The sequence below is a fragment of the Anastrepha obliqua genome, chromosome 1, assembly GCF_027943255.1.
Source record: "Anastrepha obliqua isolate idAnaObli1 chromosome 1, idAnaObli1_1.0, whole genome shotgun sequence".
Classification (NCBI taxonomy): Eukaryota; Metazoa; Arthropoda; class Insecta; order Diptera; family Tephritidae; genus Anastrepha; species Anastrepha obliqua.
Window position 1 is genome coordinate 114,057,595 of NC_072892.1, and position 26,777 is coordinate 114,084,371.

At 38.9% G+C, this 26,777-nt stretch overlaps 1 protein-coding gene across 1 annotated transcript in view; it reads left to right on the top strand.

Moving 5' to 3' along the window:
* LOC129235709 (protein serrate) overlaps positions 1-26,777 on the top strand; it is a 128,791-nt gene that overhangs the window by 12,327 nt on the left and 89,687 nt on the right. The window contains exons 2-3 of the mRNA XM_054869703.1: positions 19,909-20,026; positions 22,596-22,777. Of these exons, the coding sequence (XP_054725678.1) occupies positions 19,909-20,026; positions 22,596-22,777 (300 nt within the window). The remainder of the gene's footprint in view (positions 1-19,908; positions 20,027-22,595; positions 22,778-26,777) is intronic.

Sequence of the window (26,777 nt, forward strand, 5' to 3'; positions counted from 1 at the left end):
ACGCACACCACAAATAGGAGGAGGAGCTCGGCCAAACACCCAAAATGGGCCTATAAAATACACACACACATTTCATTTTTTATTTATAAGGTAAGAAGAATAAATTATAATTATTGTTCTTTAAGAGGAGATCATCTCGGAAATGCGTAATAAGAATTTTCTTGAAACTAAAGCTTTAGGTGGGTTGGGCAACTTCTTTCATGCATTTGGTTTTACTGGAAATGACTTACATATTCCACATATCACTAAAAGTAAAAATTTAAACGACGACAGTTTATTGGCTACTTGGCTAGTTTCACTTGCCGTGACGAAACTCTATACAAAATCCTCATTAAGTGGGTGTTAATGTGGTGACCACAAGAGACACATTCCTAACTTCCACATCGAGGGTGTCATTGATGAACTCTGAATATACCCGTACAAGCTAAAAAGTATATGTGTATGCATGTGTGTGCATTTGTGGTACCGAAACCATGCAACCACTAAGCACTTACAGCGATCGCTGACGGCAAAGTATTGCTAATTCACATTAACAAGTTACACACACTCATACACACTCACACATAAACACCTGCTTGTGAGTTGTCAAACTGCAGTGCGACAAAATTTTTCGGTTCTTCAATGTGGCGGCTGACACCGCACGAGGAACGAACAGCTTACGATGCGCTTCAATTTGAAAATATTGCCATGAGTTTGCGGCGAGCGGCTATCTCTTGGCGGCTAATAACTCATCCGTTTGTCAAGAAGCCGGCGGCGGCGGCGAGTGCGACGACTGGGACGACTGTTGACTGACTGGGGTACATGACATTCATTAATAAAATTTAACACGAGCGCGAAAGTCTTCCGAGTCTCCAAAGCACGATTTAGCTGGCTGTGGTGTCTCACGGACTTGAGTTGATGAAGGAAGCGTCGATGCACAGATGTTGCACCGTCGTCAACTTGGAGGCCAGCCGCTCGCGCCAAGGTGAAATATGTATGTACAAAAACAACTATGTGTGTAGCGTAACTCACAAGGTATGGCGACGGCGGCAGCGTCGCATTCATGTCGGTAATGATGTGGATGGCTGAAATGATGATTTGGCTGAGTTGCTGCGATTTAATGAATAATCGAAGAAAAGTGCCTCCGCGCCATTCTTGTAACAGATGTCCTCTGCAAAAGATGATGCGAAAGAAAACGAAGATGCGCCAACGGAAAATGCTATGTGTGTGTGTGGGGGGGTGTCGTGTGGCTTGCGGCGACATTGGAGCAATGTGCTGAACTTTGTCGAGCATTGGCCGGCACTCGTACGAGTAATGTTATGCCGGCGAACCGGTTCCATGCGCAACAATACCAATCAAGATGCCAACGTGTGGCGTCGTGCAGCAAACGCAGCAGTGTTGCGTTACACATTGCCCAAGTTGCAAGTTGCAAGTTGCCGCCACAAATCGAAGCAACTATCGATCGATCGTTCGTTCCAAGCAAATTGTACGTTCAGCTATGCCTGTGCAAAAGTAAATAAGACAAAAAAAAAAAAAAAATACGCAAAGAAAAAACGACAAGAACGACCGTTTTAATGATTACAAAAAGACTAAAGCAAGTAAACGAATAACTCGATAATACTTATAAATACCGATGTATGTACAGTGAACGAAAGTGTGCAAAATTGAGTGCATAATTTCCCAGAAGTACGTCGAATGAAATTCTGCAGGATAAACGCCTTAAAATCCACTAATGAATTATTTCTTGTTGTTATGTATGTTAAATGAAGTGCTGGTGTTGGGCGAAGGTGGATCGGGATCGGAATCGGACCATATTTAGAATATGGTCTTATTAACAAACGATAATTTTATAAATATTTATTTAAGAATATATCAATATGCCATTCTTGTTAATGCTACGACAAATTGGACACACTGTTTGCATTCCTATTCTTCAACTTCACGCGATTTTTTAGTCCAAATTTGCACTATTTTTATGAAAGGCCAAATGTCAATTTCACTCTTCTAAAAACTGCAAACAGTTCTTTAATTATACTTTAAAATATAATATTGGTATTTAAGCAAGGCTTAGAATTCATAATAGCTAACAAAAAGCATATTTTGAACTTAAAAAAAAAATAGCGAATTAATAGCGGTTCCTCATCTTTGAAAAAGTTTAAAAGTTGGTGTGGCTCGTCCGCATGGGCGCGTTGACGTTATCGGCATTTGGCGCACGAACCCGCTTAGGACCTTATCAAACAACATGTAGATATATTTGCTACATTTGTGTATAATAATTTTTAAATTAAGCGCACGCATTTGAATATTTTATGCAAAGCTTTCGAGGTAGTAATGAAAAGCCAACCCAAAAATTGTATGTGAAAGCCGTATGGCGTTATTACCCATATGCAAAGTTTCTGCTTATGGCCTTATTTCACTTCGTCCATGGAAATAAAGCTATATGGACTCATGGCTTTATTACTCTGCTCCTATATTTGACGTGATACGACCCATACATGTATAGGTACACAACTATCATATATAAGATCTATAGATGTTATTTGATTTATTTAAAAAAATTATATATATATATTTATATATATACGTACATCACTTGTCCTGTTTAGTATTAAATATTACATATAATTAACTTCAGTACATCAGTAAATATTTATATTCAAATTAACTTCGTATTAACTAAAGATAGCTTACTTTAAAATTTGCGTACCTCGAAGTTGACTTTAGAGCTGTGCTCTACTGTACTTTTTTCTTAGAATATTATGTAGAATCGGAATCTGTTAGGAAAGATGTCGAAAAAGTCGTCCCATAAAAATTAATATATGGGAAAGCATATACAATGTGGCGCAAAATTAATCACGCATTTTTTTCAAGTGGCGTCGTTCGTTCGTGAATCATAGTACGAGTATGCAGTATAGAAAGAGATAAGAAATTGCATTTGCTTCATGCTAAGCCGTGTATTGCCATCTTGGATTCGGTTGATCTTTGCCAGGTTATATGAGGTTTTCCAAATACACGCCCTACTTGTTGGAACGGGTTCTAGCGCACGCATTCTTAGCTACTTTGTCGTCATCCTTTCAAAGTGTGTGACCAATCCATTGCACTTCTTTGCACTTCACCGGCCATCTTGGCTTGATTGGTAACGTCGACCTGATTGGCAATTCGTAGTTGCTCATTTTTCGGTTAGTGAATGTTTAGAGGCGTTTTGTGATTACTACTGTAATTTTCCAAATGGTGCATCCATATAGGAATACATTATAATGACACGTATGTTGTTGTCTTCCTATAGAGGCGCAGACTTCGCTTTGCATATCCTTTGTTTAACTTCTATATCAGAGCCTCCGCTAGCGTCCCAAGCTCCCAAGCTCCCAAGCTAGCAAAACTTCTGCACGCACTCGAACTCCTGCCTCTTAGGATTTTTCATACTGGATTTTACATTCTGGACACTCATCTTTAGTCCAGTTGAACGAAGTTGCTGAAGTTGAAAACTTGGGTGACAATAAGCAGATGTCATTGGCATAGGCCAGGAATTTCAGCATGGGGTTGTCAACTTTCCATTGAAAATCACGCCATTCTCCAACAAGAAAAGTAGAGGTCATGATATCTTCGATAACCAGAATAAAAGGAATTGGGGATAGGCTACACCCTGGACGCAATTTACTCTCATTGGAAGTTTTGATGAAATTGTGAAAAGTTATACAATATGTTTTTTGTTGTAGTATGAATTTTATTTTTATGAAAAAAGTGGTGGTGTGTTTAAAATATTGCAACGTTATGTTTATATACAATTAATAGTGGGTGGTTAAGTCATTGTTCTTAAATCACGATCCCGTGTATATCTTCCAATAAAGTTTTTTTGCATTCATTTTAAAGATCTCAGCACCAGATGATTAAATTTTGACATAATATCGCAGAAAGCTCAGGTTCCTCAGCTCACTAGGTCGGTTAATTTTTCAACATACTTTTGCAGTCTGAAGATATCTTCAGACTGAATTCGAAATATCTACCGACTAAATAAATAAACAACATAAAATTGAGGGTTTTCTTTAAAAGCCGACCTTGAGCTCAACTTAATAAAATTTAGTGGCGCACATACATCCTTGAAAAATGTTTAAGTGATCCTTCAAATTCGGGTGAACATTTATATTAACTGCCCTATAAATGATGATGATATTGTCGGTCTGAACAACCGAGCCATATGTTCAGCGTACTCCAATCTGGAGACGGAAGCAGAAAAAGTAGGTCTTGCGGTGAACGAGAGTAAGAAAAACAGTACCTGCCGGTATTACTTTGGGCTCAGTAGGCAATTGAGAAGTAGAGCTCTCTCTCGGAACACGAAAACAACGCTGTACAAAAGACTAATCATCTTCGAACTTGTATATGGCGCAAATGCTTGGCGATGACTGGGAACGTTCGACAGAAAGCTCTGAAAAATCTTTGGCCCTCTTCGCGTAGGTGAGAATGAGTTCCGTATGCGATGGAACAGCGAACTGTATGAGCTATACCGAAATGTAGACATAGTAAATCGTATTAAAATATAGCGGCTGCGATGGCTTGGCCATGTCTCGATGATGAACGAAAATGCTCCGGCACGGCAGTCCTGCGAGAGGAAACCCACTGGTCGACAACGAAGAATACCTAATCTACGTTGGGGAGATCAATTGAGGTATACCCTGGCAGCACTCGCTGTCACCAACTGGTGCCAGCAAGCAGCGAACCGAGCTAGATAACGTAATGTTTTATATTCGGCCAAAACTGGCATACGGTTGTAGTGCCAACTAAATAAATGAGTTAATATAAATGACTAAGCTTTGAAACGCATATACTGAGGTTATTGAAGATATTTTCAATAACAATCAACTCAGATTTAAAAAGTTTCTTCATTGAATTAGTTATTTGAGATTACGATATTTTCCTGTTTGCTTTGAAATTCTTCACATCCATAGTTTTAAGATATGTACATACAACAAATTTCTGAACTCTTAGAAGCTTCATACCCAGACTTAATACTGTGAAAACAGTTGCCCACTGTGGCTCCACATCGCAAGGCTTGCACAAATTACAAATAAACAAACATACCTGCGGGTAAAGATAAAAATGCATACATGCATGCGCATACATAACTTTGATTTTGTATTTGTACGCATACTTCCATACATAATCGCGTATATGTATGTATGTATATACTCCTGCTTGTTTGTTTGTTAATGTCCAACTCGCCGATTGATGATCGTTAATGCTATCAATCGTTCTGTGTTCGTGCATGAATTTAATCGAATGCATGTGCGTGCATACATATACATACATACTCGTATACGCACATATGTTCGTATGTGCATGCCAATCAGAGGAGGTTCCCTTTCTCTGAAGAATAAGAAGGTCGGCAGCAGAGGCAAAAAGCCATTGAACGCATTGTGGTGCCAGGCGATCACACAGGTGGGAATCTGGGAATATTTTCCGCTGAAAGGCAATAGTAACAACAATAAAACATGAAGCGAAAACAACAATACTCTTACAATGTTCTGCTATACAACTTGTGAACACCTGAAAGTGGCCTCAAACAACGGTTGAAATGAAAACAACAAAACAAATAACAATAACAAAACTAGCACCAACAAACATCAGAACAGCTTCCGTAACTGGAAAAAAGTGTAGAATCATGCTCCTAAGAAAAACCTAAAGAAGTTACTACACACATAAGTAATGAAAATAAAAACAGGAACTTTTTTTCGTTTTCTTAACTTACTTCAATGCAACAACACTAATAATCGCTCTAGATCGAACTGAATCGAAAGAATCAGCTCAGAAATTGTATGAATAAAAGATATACGCGCACATCAGCTTGATAGAAAAAGAAGCTGCGAATGATGAAGCGGAAATGAGGAGTATGTACAAGTAGCGCAAAGCGCATCTTGACCGAAAAAGACCTCAAACGTGCCCGCGAAGTAGAAAATCACAGCAAAGCTAAAATGACAGATAAAAAACAAAGCGGACAGGCAAGTGAAGCGATAAACGACCTCTGATTGCATAGCTGATACATATGCGACGGTGGACGGTGGACGATCGATGCGCGAAGGCTGCCTACCAACCAATACATAAAGCAACAACAAGCGCAGCTTCAAGAAATCGCACAACGTGAATGAGAACGGCTGAGATGAGTTGTGATGTGATGTGCTCGGGATGACACTGCAAATGGTTCTGGGTGCATACATAAAAAGATCCCTAAGGCTTGAAAAACGAGGATACATTTAATTCTGTTGTGCGTTTCAAGCTTGTTGTTTCTGTTGTAGTGCACTTGTTGCGCTATCACGGCGCACGTTTGAACGCAGATGATGATGATGTGTGCGCTGTGTACCTGTGTGCAATGCAAAAGTTTGGAGCCTTTGGCAATTGCTGCTGTTGGCAGCTGTTGACGTTTGTCGTCCAGCGACATGTAAATGCGCACTCAATTGCCAACGATTGCAAATGCAGCAGCTTAACGAGGGAGCGATTGGGCAAGCAAATGAGCAGCCGATCGGTCAGTCAGTCGGTCAGTTAGTTGCGGTACTCGTAATCTGGTGACGTGTCAGGCGTTGTCAAAGTCATTTTAATGCTCCAACTGATGCAGTGATATGGCGATCCGGATGATTTTGTGGCAAGCGACAATCCGGCGGCTGTTTTGTTTGTCAACTTTTCAAACCGTTCATGTAAATTGGAATTTTCAGTAGCGCTCGTGGGTTGTGTGCCAAGCGAAAATTGTAAAAAACCAGCATCGACAGCGCAAAGTGGCAATCAGCGTTTGCGGTGGACGAGTATGTAAATGCTTTTCTGTCAATGTTAATTCCTTGATGCTTGGAATTTTCTCCATTTCCACTACAATGAGAATACCCATTGACATAGGAATGCTCTTTGCGTATTTTGCATACGCAATTTTGTGATTCGTTTTTCTTTGTTGATAGATTTGGGGCAAATCAGGTGCCTGTTTAGCGGCATAAATTACTGCTGCCACAAATAATTATTGGTATTGTAAAAGTTAGGAATTTTAATGGAGATTTCGTAAGGCTTTGGAACTTATGCTTACAGCAACGGAGCTATAATAATAAATTTTGGGGAAGTAATACATACCACTCCGTTATAAGTAACAGTAACGTTCGTATTTTGGATGATGGAACGATGAGCTGTATGAGCTTTACGCCGACATAGACATAGCGCAGCGAATAAAGATCCAGCGGCTTCGTTGGCTGGGTCATGTCGTCCGAATGGATACAAACGCTCCGGCTTTGAAAGTATTCGATGCGGTACCAGCTGGTGGTAGCAGAGGAAGAGGAAGGCCTCCTCTGCGTTGGAAAGATCAGGTGGAGAAGGACTTGGCTTCACTTGGTGTGTCCAATTGGCGCCGGTTAGCACGAGAAAGAAACGACTGGCGCGTTTTGTTAATCTCGGCCAAAATCGCGTAAGCGGTTATCGCGCCAATTAAGAAGAAGAAGAACGTTCGTATTTTAAATATTTAATAAACATATGAATATTTATATTTCATATTTATATTCATATTTTTAGTTTTAACGAACCCTTTTATTAACCCATCTGTTACTCAAGGTACACTTCTGTGAAGGTATACTGAAGGTGACAGGAGTCTAAAAATTTTATGTTTTAATACAAATTGATTTCAATAGTAACCAATATATTGGCAATACCCTCTATACTTTATTATCTAATTTTTTTCTTTAAAGAAAAATATACATAAATCTTACCTATTGAATGCTAGTCCCAAAAAGTGATGACCAATGTAACATAGTTATTGAAAACAATATGGTGAATACGTGGTAAATCATGCTTTCTCAAAATAATTTTGGTGTGAGTAAAATTTTTAAACAAAAGAATTTATTTCATAGATAAAGTAAAAAAAAACCAAAAAAAAAATTAAATTTGTTAATTTTGTTAATTTTAATGTTTTCAACAAAATTAATTTTTTTTAGTTTCTTCTCCATTTACTTTTTGTCATCATGCATGTGGCACCATGCCATAAATGGCCCAAAAAATTAGTTTTTCTTGATGTGACCCCTAAATTTGTTTATCGCCTGCTAACAAACATCATGTCTCGTTAGGCGCCTTTGCCTTTACGCTTCTCTGCTCGCTATATTTGAGCTCTGCTCGCTTGACGAAAAATTTGAAAGCAACAACAAAGTCGTCGCTGGCGGGTACGGTTATATGATACTTCATAAAACTGATATTACTCCCCTCTTTCAAGAGAGTTTGACCGCATTCAAACAGGGAGTCGTTTGTTGCTTCAACATTGCAAATTCTCGTTTGGCGTTGCTTGCCGCGTTTCGCTTCTTTCAATTTTTAATTATTTAAAATATCACTGATTAATCAATTTTCTGTGCAGGAACTTTATTCATAGGACTGAAGAGAATATCAAGTCTAATACTAAGGCCTTTGGGCGAGTTATTAAATCCAAAAAGTCTAGCGCTATATATATAATAGACGCTTACACCCTTTTTAGGTGTTTGGCCGATCTATTCTTTCTACTTGTGGTATGCGTCTTGATGGTATTCGACAAATGAAGGGACTTACTTACTATAGTTTTAAGCCGTCTCCGAAGGGCAAATGATTTTTTTATGAGGAGATTACATAGCAGAAATATACTCGGAGGTTTACCATTGCATGCTGAGGGGCATTAGAAAAAACTAATTTTAATGGTTCATGCACGTTGATTCGAACCCACGCACTTCCGAATGGTAGTCACGCACCAACCCATCCGGCAAATCAAAAGACTTAGAGATGTAGGCATAAACGGTGTCAATCTGACAGCATCATTGGAAGGCAGTGATACAATCATCCCAAAAGACAGCTAAATTAGGCGCTGTTCAGCGGCCCATATTGAGAAGCCATGCTGCTCCAGACACACCATGTTATTGACAGCATAAAGTAATCGGTGGCGAATAGCTTTGGAATAGGCCTAAAGTAGCTAATATTATTTTTCTTATCACTGTTGAAAATAGGTGAAATGAGAGTCAATTTCCAAGCATCAATTAAGGTAACCGAAGTTATTTAACATATTTCATTATATTACTTGAGCCCTCTCCTCATTAGCATTTACTGCAACTTTTTCAAACACTTACTCAAAGTTCTCACAAATATCGCTTCCTGTATTACAAGTACATATTTCAAGTACGCACCTCGACTGATAAATTTAATGCAATCTTAGAATTTATGTTTCATTACTCATTTGCAGCTTTGTTGCTTAAGCATTTTTCCTTTATATTTCAAATATTACACATTACTAGCAATTATTGATTACAAATGACGGCCGCTCGAACTTAAAACTGTTGTTAAAACATAAACATACGCAGATACATATACATTGTACACATACATAAAAATTCCCTTACATACGCAGGCGCATGAGTGTCCATCCTCATCGCCACTCATATTTTCTGAGAAATAACGTTGCATCGCCTCATTAAACTACGATTATTACTATATAAAAATTCCGTTTTATAAGCTAATTTCTGAATTGATGGCCAATAAACATTTCAGCGAGCGCTCACTGTTGGCCAATTAAGTGTCAGCCTTGGCTGCTGGCAACGGTTGTGCGATTGCGGCTTACTGTCAAGTGCTGACCACTTGCGATTACTCCTTTGCCTGCCGGCTCCGCACCAGCTCCGCACCAGCGCACACACCTCCCTCGGACTGCAGTCAAATTACGCACCATTTAAATTAAGTGAGATATGCGCACACAAAAGGATGAAACTTGCAATTGCAATCGCAAAATGCCATATCGGTGCGTTGACTATTGCGCCGATACAACAGTTGCCAGTTGGTTGTTAGTAGTTGGTAGTTGCGTGTTGTTGGTATTACGCTTTACATTTCAATTGCCAAACTAATACATGCCAGCCGCTATGTTGTTGCCTGCTGCCGTTCAGCAGCCAGGTACTAAATTGCATATTTTATGTTTTGTATTAGAAGTAGCAATTGTTTGGAGGCAAGAGCAGCGACATGGTGGACACTGGAAGATATTAGATGTGGCGTGTGAAAGATGTTATCGTGTATTAAATTGAAGGAGCCATGATTATTTGTACAGAGTGCTTTCCGCACATATGGGATTGTGTAGAAAATCAGTGGTATTGCTGAAGACGCTGTTTGCTGCTGCGTTTATGGCTAACCGATGCCATTTGTAATTGCAGAGAGCTCGTGTGGCGTCTCCGTTGGGTTGGCGCTACTTATTTGTTGCTCTTTTAGTGTTGTTGTAACAAGTAGAATGTGTGTAATATCCCCAATGGATACATGCGGCTACTTCCACTAAAAAAGAATGCTCCTGCCTCTTTTTCTAATTTTAATAATTTATATTAACTCATGAAAGTATAAAAAATGCGACTTCGAGTATTTCTCTATTAAGTTCGATGCATTTGAATTTTTTTTAAGTGAAATGCCTTAATTGGATAACTTATTAATATTAAAATTAAATCTTTATCTGTCGATTGCACACTGCAAAGTTTAGACCGCATCAATTACGTAAAAATTAATAGGGAAAGTAGTAGTAGAACTGGAAAATTTACTGTGAACTCAGCAAATATGAGAAAATGTCTGATTAACACAATCGTTTTTTGCCAGTGGTTTAGCAAGAAAATTTCATTAAAGAAAGGGTGAATATTTCCACCCATTCCGCATAATGTGATTACGCGAATTCCTATGCAGAGTCGAGTTAATTTGATTTTATTGACAAATTAGCGAGATATATGGTTAATTACTTAATCACGATTGTACAGGGTGTCTGGTAATAGAATTAGTTTCTCCATAACCGCTGAGCATATGAGTTTTGTTATTCCTGCGGGATATTTAGTCACGAAGTCGCCGTAGACGGATGAACAACACACGTTCGCAATCGAAACTGTTTTAAGGCCAATGATTCGTGTGCAACTACTCGGCGTAGATTTTGTTCACGTTATAATATTCGATGTCAACGCGACGCACCAAGTGAATATTTGATTCGTTCGTGGGGGTGAAGGTTCCAGGAATCAAGTTCGGGAGCAAACAGCCTACGGCCGGGGTCCAGCCGGACATCGAGAACAAATGAGAGCATTCAGACGTCGCTACAAGTTTCCATGAAAATCCGCGTCACTTCAAGCGCAAAAGGTCGGCTGTCCTGAGACTTCCAAAAACTATTGTGTATGAAATATTGAGGAAGGATCTTAGACGTCACCACTTCAAAATTCAAATAGTGCAAGCACTTAATACAGCAATTACAATTTGCGTAAATATTTTACTTTTCTTTGGAGTGATGAAGCCTATGTTTATTTAGTTTTATGTATTGGAAGTGTAAATAAGCACAATATCCGTTATTGGTCACCTAAAAGACGGAACCCATTACTATATTATCAACAATCCAAGTGACGGTTTGGTGTCCATAGTCAAGCAGTGGAATAACTGTGTCACATTTTTTTGAAAATTGTCGGGGCAAGCAATTTCTGTGACGGTGTTTCTTATCGGCGCATGCCAAGCGATTGTTTTCTGTCAATAATGAGAGAACATCCTTCCTTCAATACACGCACACGGTTTAAGTAAGATGACGTCACGCCCCACACGACCAGAGGAACCATCGCTATATTGGATTTCTTCCCTAATCAACTGATAAACTGTTTTGGTGACATATCTCGTCCATCCAGGTCGCCCGACCTTGCCTTTATGGGCTTTTTTCTACGGAGGGTGCCTCTAAAGTAAAGGCAATGGGACAAATCCAGCAAATCTGAAATCATCTCAGTACTAAAATAAAATATCGTTCACGAGGTTAATGGCACCCCGACACCACTTCTCCAGCACGTGGCGCCGAGTACGGGTGTATCCGATGTACTATAATGGTCAGCATTTAGTGGAAATAATAAGAAAAAGTCCGCACTTTCCTTATCCTATGTACTAATCATTGAAATAAACTTTTATCTTGTAATTATTTTTTAATTTAGCTATTAATTCCTAATTATGCCACCGAACGCCTCCTATGAACCAGTCTTAATACGAATATAGCAAACGAAATATAATTGAATTTACTTTAAATTTCACATAAATATTACTTTTCCATGGGCCTAGAAGTTTCTGAGAAATTGCTTAACCGTTTGGAGCTTGACCCTTACGTTTCCTTGTAGTGGGTTTCTTTTTATAAGCGAATCTAAGTAAGCGCTGGAGCTCTAATCCCGACAGACATTCTAACCTCTCATATTTTAGAGCTCCTAAACATTTCATTCGTATTCTAGCTAATGCAGAGCAAGAACATAGAAGGTGTTCAAGAGTTTCCTTCTCTTTTAGTTCATTGCGAAATCAGTAGCTTTCATTGTTTGTAATTCCCATCTTGTATACGTGGCTTTGTCAGTATACCTGCGATAGTTCTGCTTTCTTTTCTAGACAGGGCTAGCACGAATCTGGCGTATTTATCATGATTTTCGTGGTTTGGAAGTGGTTAGATTATTCCACCTCCTGCCGTTTTTGCACTTTCTTTTTGTGGTGGGCATCCTATCTTCGCTTTCGGTCGATCGCTGCCTTTTTTCGGCCAGTCTCTCCTCAACCTTATTGACAAAAGCCGGGTTTGATGCAGCACACCGAGCCCGATTTGCAAAGTGAGCACAGCCCTTTTCAACATCCTTTTTAACCCATGCCAATCGTTCCGTTTCAGCTTGTGTCAGATTGGTCATGCCGCTAAACCTGTCGCAGATTTTGACCGCAGCCTTATAGCGTGCTTTCGCTTTCATCCCCTCCTTGGTTGCCTTAGCTCTAGGCCCTTTCTTACTTACAGAACTGGCACCATCAAGCTTCACCGGAGAGCGAAGTAAAGATTTTTCCTCGTTAGTATTAACGCTTGCAATACTTCCCAGGCCCAAGTCTTTGCGGACTATGGCATCCGTGTGTTGCATAGCACAATCACTGTAACCTGCTTCCGTTACAGCAAAAGTTTGGTCGCTTGAGTCGGTATTTCAATTCTTCTTTTTCGTATGGCCACCTGCTCGACAAGGCAAGCGCAGTGGTCTAAGTAGTACAACGGGGAGTTCAAATGGTTCATTACGGCAGCGCCCCATGTCGTGGTTACTCTCTAAGGCGGCCCGGTGTTAGGGAGGCGCCGTTAAGATCCAGCTGGGCACGGTGTCGCATAACATTCTGCATTAAGGAGTGAGCAAGGAGAGAAAATAATGGGATGACGGGGGTTGAGAAATAATAAGGGATATTTGTCGGTACGGCGATCTTCGCAGGTGATTGGATGGCCACCAATTTCACCGTAAAGCGGATGGATGGCTGGCCAATCCCCATATGGAGCTTCCCTCTTAGTTCGTGTTCAGTTAGTCTCCATAATCCACTAATTAAGCCTCATACCCGCGCCAAGGAGACCAACATTTTCTTATTTCTCTATAAAAAAATTCAAAACTAAACAAAGAAAAAATTAAAAGATAATACAAATTTTGTAAAATTAAGTTACTAACAGAGAAAATCGATGGATAAGTAAGAAAGTTATGAATGAATCAATGAAAATACCCAAGTCGGGAAATGTCAATGTATACTTTTACAATACAGCTATATTTCGTTTTCATTTAGCTTCACTGCATCGCTTAACTAGTATTACCTCCTGCTTTTCATTATTATTCAAACCCAGCTCACCCTATGAAAATCCGCGTGGTACTTACCTATGCACCTACATATATCTGCAGGAAAGGTAAGCTTCTAAACGCACAAGTAAGCGCACGAAATGACATGAAATGAAAGAAAAATTTGATTAGCTTATCTGCAGGGGCTCATTTTACTTGATTCGTTTTTATTGTGCGAGTACTTGTTGAATAAGTATAATCTGCTTACTTTAAATTGGGTAGCATCAGCCTCACTGATGATGATGGCGACGGCGGCAGCGGCGGCTGCGCACTTAACTAAAACTACTCTTCGCATTGCATGCAGCGCCAGTGTGCGCTCAATAAAGGCCACATAGCTTAACATACTGTATGCGCGTCTGTTTGTACACAAACATATATATGTACAGGCACCTTAAATAACTTCTTATTCAAATTTTTTTATATGCTTTCATTCTGTATGCTGTGCGCCTCACTGCTGCTGTAATGAGTTATAAGTTGTTTGAGCTGCTGGATACCTTGTTTAATTAAATCGTATTTTTTGTATAAGCGAATTTTTCTCATAGGCATAAAAAACCGATTGTGGTCTTTGTTGTTGTACAAAATATATTTACGTTCGTTGCTATACTATGGAACGCAGGTTGCGATTAAATATGCAATAAATTTGGTTGGTTTACAAATCAGAGCGCGATATTGATGTAATTTTGTTAAGCTGTCAATAACTGCTTTAGATAAACAAATATGTGAGTACATATGTAGGTATGTATGTATAAGTTGTAACTAATTTTGATATTTTTTAATAATTCGCAACAAAACTTGTCATTCTTCTCTTCATTTCTATATTTACGATGACCACTTAAAACCATTCGTTTCGAATTTTCTAAAGCGCACAGTGGCCTTGAAATATTTAAAATTTTCTGCAGTTATCACAGCACTTCAACTCGTTATATATTTCATTTATATATATACAGGGTGGCCAGATAAGAACGATAGGATAGTTTATAGGAACGGTTTAATTCAACGTAATAATAGCGGTGTGAAGAAAGTGTCCGGTATGATTTACGTGGGTACCTGTCGACGTCAGCTTCACTCCACGCTGCTTAAAAAGCGGGTCAAATTAGTGTGTAGAATTGACACTCTAGCCACCTTTCGAGTGGTTCGAGGCGTGTCTAAGTCTCCGCCGTGCTTTGGGTCCCACACCCGGTTGCTACTTTCTCTACCCGAATTTGGGTATAAACCGCTACTTTCTCTACCCGAATTTGGGTATAAACCGCAATCAGCACGATACGCCACGAGAGGCTGTCTTCTCGAACCGGTCGGAGCGAACTGCAAGGGTTTCTGTTCTCTTGGCACCAGAGTTATGCCTGACTTTTTAGCCTCCTTGAGGGATTGACATCTCGCCACCGTGAGGAGGCTTAGTAAGAGCAATGATCCTGAGAGCAAAGCCGATAAAGTCGATGGTGAGCGCGAATCTACCTAGTAGCTTTTGGGCGGCCGCCGTAGCCGAATGGGTTGGTGCGTGACTACCATTCGGAATTCACAGATAGAACGTAGGTTCGAATCTCGGTGAAACACCAAAATTAAGAAAAACATTTTTCTAATAGCGGTCGCCCCTCGGCAGGCAATGGCAAACCCCGAGTGTATTTCTGCCGTTCGGAGTCGGCTTGAAACTGTAGGTCCCTCCATTTGTGGAACAACATCAAGACGCACGCCACTTATAGGAGGAGGAGCTTGGCCAAACACCCAAAAAGGGTGTACGCGCCAATTATATATGTATATATATATATTAGTAGCGTCTAACTACAAGTTAGTGGCGGCTACAGAGGGCGTCCGCCTTGCATCAAGCGGCTCGCGATATAAACATGTTACTGTGGTTTGTCCATATGCCTGGCAATTGTAGCGTGCAGATAGTCCTTACTGACTAGAAAAATAAAAAAAAGTAAATAAATGTAGATACCTTGATTCTCTACTCAACGAAAACTGGATTGCGTCAACAAAAATAAGATGTCTTATTGAAATGGCAAGGCCCGCATTTCTTAAATATGACAAAGTCCTAAAATTTCGCGACTTCAATCTGCAACTAAAAATACGTTTCATAAGATACTATGTATGGTTCTGCTATATGGCTTGAAAATATAAGCCCTAAAACTGTCAGATATGAACAGACTGGAAGCATTTGAAGTGCGGCTTCTATGGAGATTACCTAAAATAACCTGGATCGAACACGTTTCTAATAAAGAAGAGCTGTTAAGAGTTCATGATGACAGACCACTACTTAGGTGTATGAAATGTAGAAAAACATGACACCTGGGTCATATTCTGCGAAATTTGAAATATGAACTACTACAACTCATATTGCAGGGCAAGACTGAAGGGAGGAGAGGTATTGGGCGGAAGCAGTTTTGTTGATTGAAGAACATAAGGCAGTTGACCGGTGTACAACTTGTGGGTCACCTGGTAAAAGCAGCTACAGACTGCAAATTATTTTCAAATATAGTTGAAAAAAAAAAACATTTTTATAATTGTATAATCGCTTACATTCGAATACGAATAGTAAGTAGAAGAATAGTCCCATACATTTTCGAAGAAACTTGATTACTGATACCAAATTAGCCCTACGATCCACCCGGAGTTAAAGGATATTATAAAAATATATTTCTGAGCTGAAACTAGTACCAGTTGGACCTCTATATAATTCTGAACTAGTGACTCGCGTAAAAATACCCCACATCAGACATTCACTTAGCAAAGAACACATATGTAAACCAAATCTACCTCTAGGGTCACAAATTGTAGGATTTGCTGACGACATAGCTGTTGTGGTCGTGGCTAAATCACTCCATCAAGCCGAAGAAGCATTCACCCAAGCAGTTGGCATGGTAAAGGAATGGTTGTGCAATAGTGGTCTAACTCTTGCGGACCAAAAAACCGAAGTAGTACTAATTAGCAGCAGGAAGATTGTGGAGTCAGCCCACATAATGGTGGGCGATCATGGCATAGGATCGAAGCCATTCATTAAGTACCTGGGAGTAATAATCGACCGTAGGCTTAATTTCAAAGAGCACTTGGCGTACGCGAGCTGCAGGGCAGCAGAAGCAGTAACTGCGCTAACGCGAATAATGATGAACATCAAAGGCCCTAGGCAAAACTGTAGGAAACTACTCAACTCCGTTGTCTCATCGATTATGCTGTATGCAGCTCCAGCATGGGCGGAAGCCACAAATTGCACCTCATATGTGAAGTGCATGAAATAAGTGTACCGATTAAGTGCCCTCAGAGTGTGCTGAGCGTTTCGCACGGTATCGGAAGACGCTATTATGGTTATAGCAGGACTACCTCCAATTAACCTACTGGCAATAGAGTATGCGGAAATATACATAAAAAAAGCTACTTCAGAACGGGTGACAATACGCAAGATAGCAAGAGAGCGTAGCCTGCGTTCATGGCAGGAGAAATGGAGCTTGTCCCCCAACGGACGCTGGACGTACCGTTTGATTCCCACAATTTGCAAATGGGTTAACCGTGAACATGGACAGTTAGATTACTATGTAACCCAAATACTGACGGGACATGGGTGATTTAAATCCCACTTATATAGGTTTAAGCACGAAGACGACCCGTACTGTTCTCATTGTGCACCAGCTGTAGAAGACGCAGAACATGTTTTCCTTGTCTGTCCGCGATTTGTGTTCGAAAGGGAGGAATTAAGCACTAGGGTGGGGAAGCCAATTTCGGCTGATAACCTAGTGGTTATTATGTTAGAGTCAGAAGAACATTGGTCCGCTGTATGTAATATGGCAAACATAGTAATCTCCAAACTGCGTCGCGCTGAACAACAGCGCAGATCTTCATGAAGAGGCAATAGGCCGCTCCCCCTTCCTTGAAGTACTACTTAACGGTTGTCTCGCGGGAGGGAAACGGAGCTGGGGTGGGTTTTTAGTGTATTTTTATGTAGACCATTCGCAAAAACTCCTAACTAATCAACTGCACGTACAAAATGTCTTCGCCGTCTAAACACTTCACATGCATGACTGACCTAACATTTCAACAGTAGTAAGATGCCAAGTTGGTTTTGGCTTTATTGTGAAACTGCATCGATGCCATTATGTATGGAAGAGCACAAATTGACCGCTTCGGATTCGCTGGTAGTGTTTCTAGCATTCGGTTAAATTTTTGCTGACCCGTTGCTCTATGTGCAGCGTTATTTCAGCAAAAGCGGCTCGAATATTGGCCTCGAGCTCATCAAAAGCTGTACGCTTGTTAACGTAGACTAAGAACTTGACGTAGTCTCAGAGCAAATAGTCGAAGAGTGTAAAGTCGTATGAACGCAGCGGGCAATTGTGAACTGAGTCAGTCGCCAAATATTTTCTTCATAACTTCGAATGTTCGCTTGTTTGGCATGCAACGCCATTTTGTTGGCACCACAACTCCGATATACTGTTGTTGTCAAGCTCTGATAACATAACGTTGGTATCTCCTACTACATTTCGTAAGAAACAAGGTCCGATGATGCCACGATGGTCTTAACCGCACCAAACCCGTGAATCTATGTGGATACGCTGATGCTTGGCCGAATACTTATGGATTGTGCTTGCGCCAATACTGACAATTTTACTTGTTGATATAATCGCTGAGCCAATAAAAGATATATGTATCTCGGGTTTTGGTAATTACACAGAACTGAATTGGAATTTCGATCATATTTTTAATAACTTTAACTTCCGCAAGCGTGAAACGCGGAATATTGAAATGAATCTCACTGAATATTTTGACAGCTGAGTGGCATTTGTAACTTTGGCAGCTGCTGAAAAGTGCTATCAGTGCTATCTGGTCACCTTATATGTAGAATATTATATTCTGCCTAAAAAGTCCACCAGCAACCACAAAAAAAAAGGTTATTGAAAAACTTGCTGCGGTATCAGTTAAAAATATGAGTAGCCCAATTGATGCTATTCTTAAATTTGTATCGTGTCTTAATACGCGCTGGCTGTACCATTTAGCCCACTGTGTAGCGCCACGCCGTCCGCTCGCAGCGCTTCGCTCCATGCTAGTTGGCATCATTGGAGGTCGCCGCCAAGAGACTAGACTGTGACTAATACTATTCTCTACACATCTTGCCATTAATTTTTTTCTAATGCATTTTCTGTTTAATTAAATCGCAGCAGGCTGCTTATTGTGCTGCTGTTTTATCGAATACTGTCTGATATTTCAAGATACTCTTTTCTTCATAGGCATTTTAGCATATTTTTGTTTTTGTAATTCAATTCCAATTCAATTCCCATGTAAATATTCAATTTATTTGCGCTTTTATGGCTTGATTAGGGAAATGAAAGTTAATAAATTATAATAAATAGAAGCAATTTTATCTGTTGTGCTTCGAGGTGGTTTGGGAAGTGTTGTTTGAAAGTTTTTGCAATCTTTGCAGCCTGCGAACCGAAACCTAACAAAGTGGTATGTGTGTATATATGTATATTTGTATATTTATTTATTCGAAATTTGGAACATTTTGTAATGATTTAAATTTAATTAATGGTTAACATATTTTTATTCAATACAACATTTTGCTATATATTTTGCGGCTCGGCGGGTACTTATTCAATATTTATTGTAGTAAGCTTGAAGTAGTTTTCTATTTGCGGCATTCTTTGTACTTTTATTTAGTAAAAATATGTATGGAAAATTTAAGTAGAAACTGCTTTTCTAATTCAAGTAACTGGAATATTTTTATTGCTTTAATCTACTGTTGAATATGTATAAAAAATGATTTTGAGTGATGAAAATTATTAGTTCGATCATTACGCGTTCCACTGCTTGTCTGTTTGTATACTGCAGCTGCCTAGTTCACAAGGGTCAAATATGTTTGACGTACGACGCCCTTTGATAGGGTTATTAATTTTGCTCCACCTTGTACCTTAAGCACACTGTTTAAAATATTGAATAAATATGATCATCGATGTCTTCTTCATTCTTCTTTGAGCGTGGTGCTAAAGAATTTTCTGCATTTCAACAAATTTGTGATGTTAAGAAGCTAAATTGATTAATCAAATATGACTGCTCATGCCGTACTATCATGACTGCTGAGTGATTTGAAGACAGGTTTGCCAAAGCTTAATGAAATTTCTATCAATGATTTTAGTAACCGCAAAATAAATAAAATTTGAAATTTTTTAACATCAGACGGCCAGTCGGTTATCTGCCTTCGGAACTCTAAGCATTTCGGTCTGCCGATAATGGTATTTTAAAATTGCCGTCCTGCTCTTGCATTTATGTATACATTACTTATTGACTAGAAAATATTGAGATTTACTTAAAATTCTCATAACTAATATAGTTGCGACATTTTCTCTTACAGATATCAGCTGCTGGTAACTTTGAATTAGAAATATTAGAAATTTCAAACACAAATAGTCACCTACTGACGGGCTATTGTTGTGGAGTTCCTTTAGAAATAAGAAGTACAAAAACGACGGGTAAGTGTGTTTTTTTGAAACAAAATGTAATATCTATATTTTTTCAATTCACTTTAACCCTCCGATGTTCATATGGGTCTGGCCAGACCCATTCGATCTTTAAATGTATGTAGATCTTTTATTTTTAATATCTGAGGCTTCTTAGTTCATGACTTCCTAAAATGTAGTGTGCTAAACACAATGGAGTAGCAAAATTAAGATTTTTGCTATATTTGTTGTAAAAATAATAATTTTAAACTAATTTCGTTAATTAAGCTCACATGGGTCTGTGCAGACCCATATAAGCTTCTCATGTAAATTGGTTAACCGTTAGGTGTAAACAACTAAACTGTTAGCGGAGGCAGCGGCAGAGATAATTTTTTAGTTGACATTTGAAAATTAAAGTGAACACGTGTTTTTTAATTAGTGGGAAGTGTTTTTTTAAATAAAATGGAACAAGTAAATATGGATGAAGTTGATGTGATGACGCGTTTGCTTCGTAAGCTAAGTGCAGCAAATGTGAGTCCGGAAGAACATCAGGCACAAATTGAAGAAATTATGGGACAGGAGTCCGATCCATTTGAAACAAGTGGCGACGTAGAAGATGATGAATATTTTCCAGATGAAGGTGACTTCGGTCAAGCATCAGATATAGAACAGAAAATCGAGTCAGAGGCTGTTCTGGATAAAAACCATGATGATATTGAGGATTTGTATAGAGAAGCTATCGCCCTTCAGGCTTCAACCACAATGGAATCATGCAGCACATCTATTACCCAGGGCCTTATATACAGGTCGAAAGATGTTGTCACAATGTTACAACTTTTACTCGTAAAGGGCCACTACGAGGAGCGTCACCGAGTCATAAAGCTCTTTTCAAGCTATTGCTGTCTCCTGAAATCGTAAGTATCATTGTGCGGGAAACCAACAGAAAAGCCGTTGAAGCGTTTCGTCTATGGAATGAAAAGCATCCCAGTAATAAACAGCGTTCTTGGGTAATGACTAACGAAAACGAAATGTATGAATTCTCAGCCAGCGAAAGAATTGTGGGCCAGTTACAATATGCCAATTTATAAGGCCACTGTGTCATTGAATCGGTTCAAGAGCTTAACTACTTTCATCCGTTTCGATAACAGTGGTACTTGTGCTGAGAGGTTGAAGCAAAGCAAATCTGCTGCCCTGAACGATGTATGACTCATGCTGAGGGCCAATTTAGAGAAAGCATACACTCCGGATTGTCATGTAACCGTCGATGAACAGTTATTTCCATATCGTGGGCGCACTCGATTCACACAATATATTCCGAGTAAGTCGGCAAAATATGGCATGAAAGTGTGGTGGATTTGTGACTCTGTTTCAAACTACCCTTTGAAAGGTATAATTTATACCGGAAAACCACCAGGTGGCCAGCGAAAAACGAATCAAGGTGAACGGGTCGTCATGAAATTGATGGAAAATTATATGGACAGCGGTAGGACTGTTTATGCTGACAATTTTTTTTCAACATGCAACTTGGCAGAAATGTTGATGGATCGTAGAGTGGCTTTCGTCGGTACCGTAAGAAAAAATAAGACCTTCATTCCGCATGAATTGCTTAACCCGAAGCGTGATGTTAAAAGCACTTTATTTTGTTATCACAATAATAATATCGCTCTGTGTTCGTATATGGCAAAGCCGAAAAAGCCAGTAATTATGTTATCCACTGCCCATTACCGTCAAAGCACCGATCCATTGAAAGGATTCAAGCCAGATCAAATTTTGGACTACAGTAAATTTAAAGCGGGGGTAGATACAATGGATCAAATGTTGACTGGCTATTCGTGCAAACGCTCGACAAACCGTTGGCCACTGGCAATGTTTTATCATATGCTTGATATTGCCGGTTTGGCCTCATTCATCATCTATGACGAGCTGAATCCGGCAAAGCAGAGTGATAAGAGGCGCTCATTTATCATTGAATTGGCACGGCAGCTAGTTATCCCACATATGACGAAACGGGCGACTAACTCATTAGTATGGAGGTTTGCTCATATAAGACAAGCAATGAATCTTTTCAATATCAAGGTGAGTATGAATTATATACACACCTACATACATCTCCGCGTATAAAGATATGTGTATGCATGTATTCATATTTACTAATTTAAAATAAATTATTTCGCTACTTTTAGGTACCGGAATCTTGTCCATCGACATCAGATGCAACACAGCAACAATCATATGCTCAAGTTGCTTTAACACGGTCATCGTGCTACCATTGTGCTGCTTCTTCTTCGAAAAAGCGACGTAAAACTCGTTATAACTGCAGCAAATGTAATCGTCCCATATGTCTTAATGAACATTCCATGCAACTATATAGTTGTAAACCCAATTGCTTTTCGTAATTAATACTTATCTGTTCAAATAAATAAATAAAATTATTTTTAAAACCGTATTTCTTACATTATTTGTATGGGTCTGGGCAGACCCTTATGATGCACTTACCGCATCATAAGGCACCGAACATCGGAGGGTTAATTTAATTCAAATACACTTTTATGTATTTTCTTTGCACCAAATTAAAAATATAAATTTTTCGCACTATTTTTAGGATGTCCGCCCTGCTCCACGGCCTTTCGTCTGTGCCTCAAAGAGTATCAGAGTTCACCGCCCAGCATATCTATGGGCTGTTCATTTGGCAACAAGACGTCAGAGATATTGGGTGGTTCCAGCTTTGTGCTGAACGAGCCTGGCATGAGTGCGATTGTGTTGCCGTTCACATTTCGTTGGACGGTGAGTAATATTTTAAGAAAATATGCTTAGATTTATTTTAAGTGTATATTTATCTATAAATAGCGGAAGTACATATAAGCGAATATAAATGCATTCGTGTATGTAGGTAAAGTATAAATATGTATTCATATTCAAGGTCATTATGCTACTGGAACAGCAGATTCTCGGAACATCAGAAGCATTCAAAGAAGCTTTTTTTTTTATTTAATCTCGTATTTATATACGTATTTTATAACAGTTTTTTTATTTTTTTATTTTTCTGTTTAGCATGCGTGATAATATGTACGTAAATTTGCCGCGAGCCAAAGCCTCTAGTTTTTTTTATATTTTTGGTGATAAAACTTTCATTTTATATACAGAGTGGCCAATCTAGTGCTTGGAATTAAAAATTAAAGTTGCAGCAATGAATTGCAATGAACTTTTTTTTTTTGTTTTTGGTGAAGAGTAAATCTTGTTTTTAACCCCAATTTCAATAAAATGGTATCCACGGCTGCCCATGGTTGGAGTAGCTTCAATCAAAGTGTTTACTATATGTTCACGAGTGTCGGCAGCTACCTCACCAATAGCAGCTTCAATTTCAGGTTTTAATTCTTGAAACGTCTCTATATGACTGGCGTAGCGTTTATCCTTAAAGGCACTTCAGGAAAAATGGTCTAATGTAGTAAAAGTGCAGTTTTTTCACGTTTCAGATTCTGTCATGTAACTGTCAAAATGAATAAATTTGATATTTCAAATTATAATCAAAGGTGCACCATCGTGTTTTTCTTATATAATTTTAAAGTAGACTACTACTTAGAAATATGATAGTTTTTATCGTTTGCTTTGGTAGATGAGTTGATAGGGGAGTGGATGTGTATTTGTTGACGACGACCGAACGATGACTGAGTTGCGGTGGGTTAGCCGCCTCCTACTGCTGATGAATTTTATCAGGTTTTAAATATTAAGGCCTGTTTATCAGCAGGCATAACAAAGAGATGATACCGAGTCTCATAGCATACATATATAACCTCGCAGCCAAACTCTGCGAAAGGGCACCCACGAAATTCGAAAGCTGAGATTTTGTTTACCTCGTGAAATTCCTCTAGCGCCCTCGATTCACTCGTGGCCAGAAACTTTTCGTTACCTTACTTGTCCAATACTCGCTGAGTTGGCGCGAAGCCCACCTCTCCAGGAGCAGAACGCAGCCGCTTAGGTCTCCCCTGTCTGGCCAGCTCATCCGCCTAGCAGTTTCCTGCAATGTCGCTGCAGCCTTGCATCGGAGAATTAGGATGATATCAAAAGTAAAGTCAGTCTCCACCAGTTTCATGTGCATCTCATTGCTATAGAATGCGCGCATGAATACTTGCGTAGCATCAGAGCCCGCCAGCTTTTTAGCATGAAGCCTTCAGTTTAGACAGCAATACCTCTCGTAAGCAAATCCTTTTATCCACAGGCCTCGTTTATATTTAAAGATGATAGATTACAAGGTTTGGTCGTCCGAAGCAAAATTGTGAGTATAACTTCAGCTGACACGCATTCTTACGCTCTTCCAATCACTCGTTGTTCAGACGGCAACGTAGTGACATGAGTATTGGCGGCGTTGAATTCTTCTTATATAGGGTGGGCCATGTAAAATTTGTTTTTTGAATACTCTATAAAAAAACGAATCAATATTTTTTCAAACTTTTTTTTTTATTTTGAAGATTGAACATTGTCATTTATGAATGAAAAATAATATCGTTCAAATGACTGCCACGACTGGCTTTACAGTAGGCCACTCGATCAACCCAATTTTTAAGCACATTTTCGATTGTTTGGGCTCCTATTTCATGAATGGCAACTTCGATTGCGTGTTTTAAAGCATCAATCGTCTCTGGATGGTTCGCATAGCATTTGTCCTTAACGGCTCCCCACAAAAAATAGTCCAACGGCCTTAAATCACAGCTCCGAGGCGGCCAATTGATATTGGAATTTCGGCTGATTATTCGGTTTTCAAAAACGGTAGCCAAAAGTTCGAGTGTAACTTTGGTAGTGTGACAAGTTGCACCGTCCTGTTGAAATCAAATGTCGTCTATGTCATCCTCTTCAATTTTTGGAAACAAAAACTCGTTGAGCAAGTCACGGTAACGCTCGCCATTTACTGTAACCGCGGCTCCTCGCTCATTTTCGAAAAAAAAGGCCCGATGATGCCGCCAGACCAAAAACCGCACCAAACAGTGGCTCGTTGTGGATGAATTTGCTTCTCTACAGTAACGTGTGGATTTTCTGAGCCCCAAATCCGACAATTTTGCTTATTGACTTAGCCACCGATGTGAAAATCAGAAAAGAAGAAGATGACTCACCACTTTGGAAATAGGTTTTCAATATTTCCCAATTTTGTTGAAGCGTATAGCGTCCCATTTCGTAAATGTCAAACCTTTAAGTAAATTATGAACACATTTGACATGTCATTTGTGTTACCATTTTCAAAAAAATAGGTGGTTCAAAAAGCAAACGCTATATGGCCCACCCTGTATCATCAGCATAATCTCTGTTTTTTTCATAAATCCTGATCCTTTGAAAATCGCTGAAAATCAGTAAACAGTCTGAAGTTGGCCACACACTTTCCACGGTGGTATTAGAGTTTTTTGGTTTTTGCTATGCCGCAATTCCGCTGAATGAGAAAATGCGCTTGCCCTCTTCATAATTTCTGGGAAGAGATTTCTATCTAAAAACAGCTTACCAGTGTTAGATTATCAACCTTACTGCCCGGATCTTGCATTATAAGATTTTGCATCTGTTTTTTGAAGTAAAATCTGCAATAGAATGAATAACATTTGTGTCCGATGAAGTTGTGATAGCTGTTACAAGAAGACTTCCAGTACTGCTGTGAACAATTAAATATAATATATTGGCCTGGGGTCTAGTAAGGCTGAGAGAGCGGTGTATGTGGAAGATGATAATAAGTAAGCTTGAATGAAATTAAGGAAATGCTTTGGATCATTGATATATTAATTTAAAATCCATAAGTCAACTATTTGTTGCACAAGTCTGATATGAGCGCAGGTTTAATTACAAGTATAAGAAGCAAGTATTCAGCAAGCTTTGTCATAACCCGGTTGTGAATTGTAAATATATGTGACAGGTGATTGAAATAATAAGTATATACTAAAATAATAATAAGATTACAAACATTTAAAAGGCGATGATGTATGTACCAAAGTGTTTTTGTAGAAGCTCATAGTCTTAGTTGTGGATAAAATAAAAATGTGAGCATATTTGCGTCAATTAGTCCGCCAATTGAACTCGCAATTTTTAAATTTCCTGCTTAAACTCTTCAAATTTGATGCGGTGAAGGAGTTATTAATGTTTCAACACACAAAAGTACCAAATACCAGTCGAATGTTCTCCGTCAATCACTCTACTTTTTAGAAATAGAAATATACCTGACTTTCTGGATTGAAAAAAAAAAAAAAAACAATAATAAGATTGATTGAATGGCGCGCATATTTTACAGCACAGCATGCAATTAATTTGTCTGCTTGTCTGGTATTTCTTTGCACCAATACGGTACCGCAGCTTCAACGTGGGTTACTCCAACCATTCAACTGATTTCTTGTGAGCTTGTTAAATAATTTTTATTGGCACTTATATGTACGTTGTTAAATTGCTATGGTTTCTGGCTGATTTGATTGAATTTAATTTTGAGTGCTTGTGAGTAAAATCCAAAAAGTCCAGTTCAACTCTGGTATATTTTTATTTTAATCATAAGATAAGAGCTGCGAAAATGTTCGGCTGTACTTTTTTGATTTTGCTCAGTTAATAATTTCTGGTTTATTCAAATTTGATTATTTTTTTAAACAATTACTTGGATTGAAAACCTCTATTAGGTATTTTTATACTTTGAATTCAGAAAAAAGGCTGGACAATTAGTAACTAACTTATCTAAACTACTTTTACGCAACACGGTATAATTTCTAATATTTCGATATTGATATTGATATTGTACGAAAGAAATATACATAAATACATATATACATAT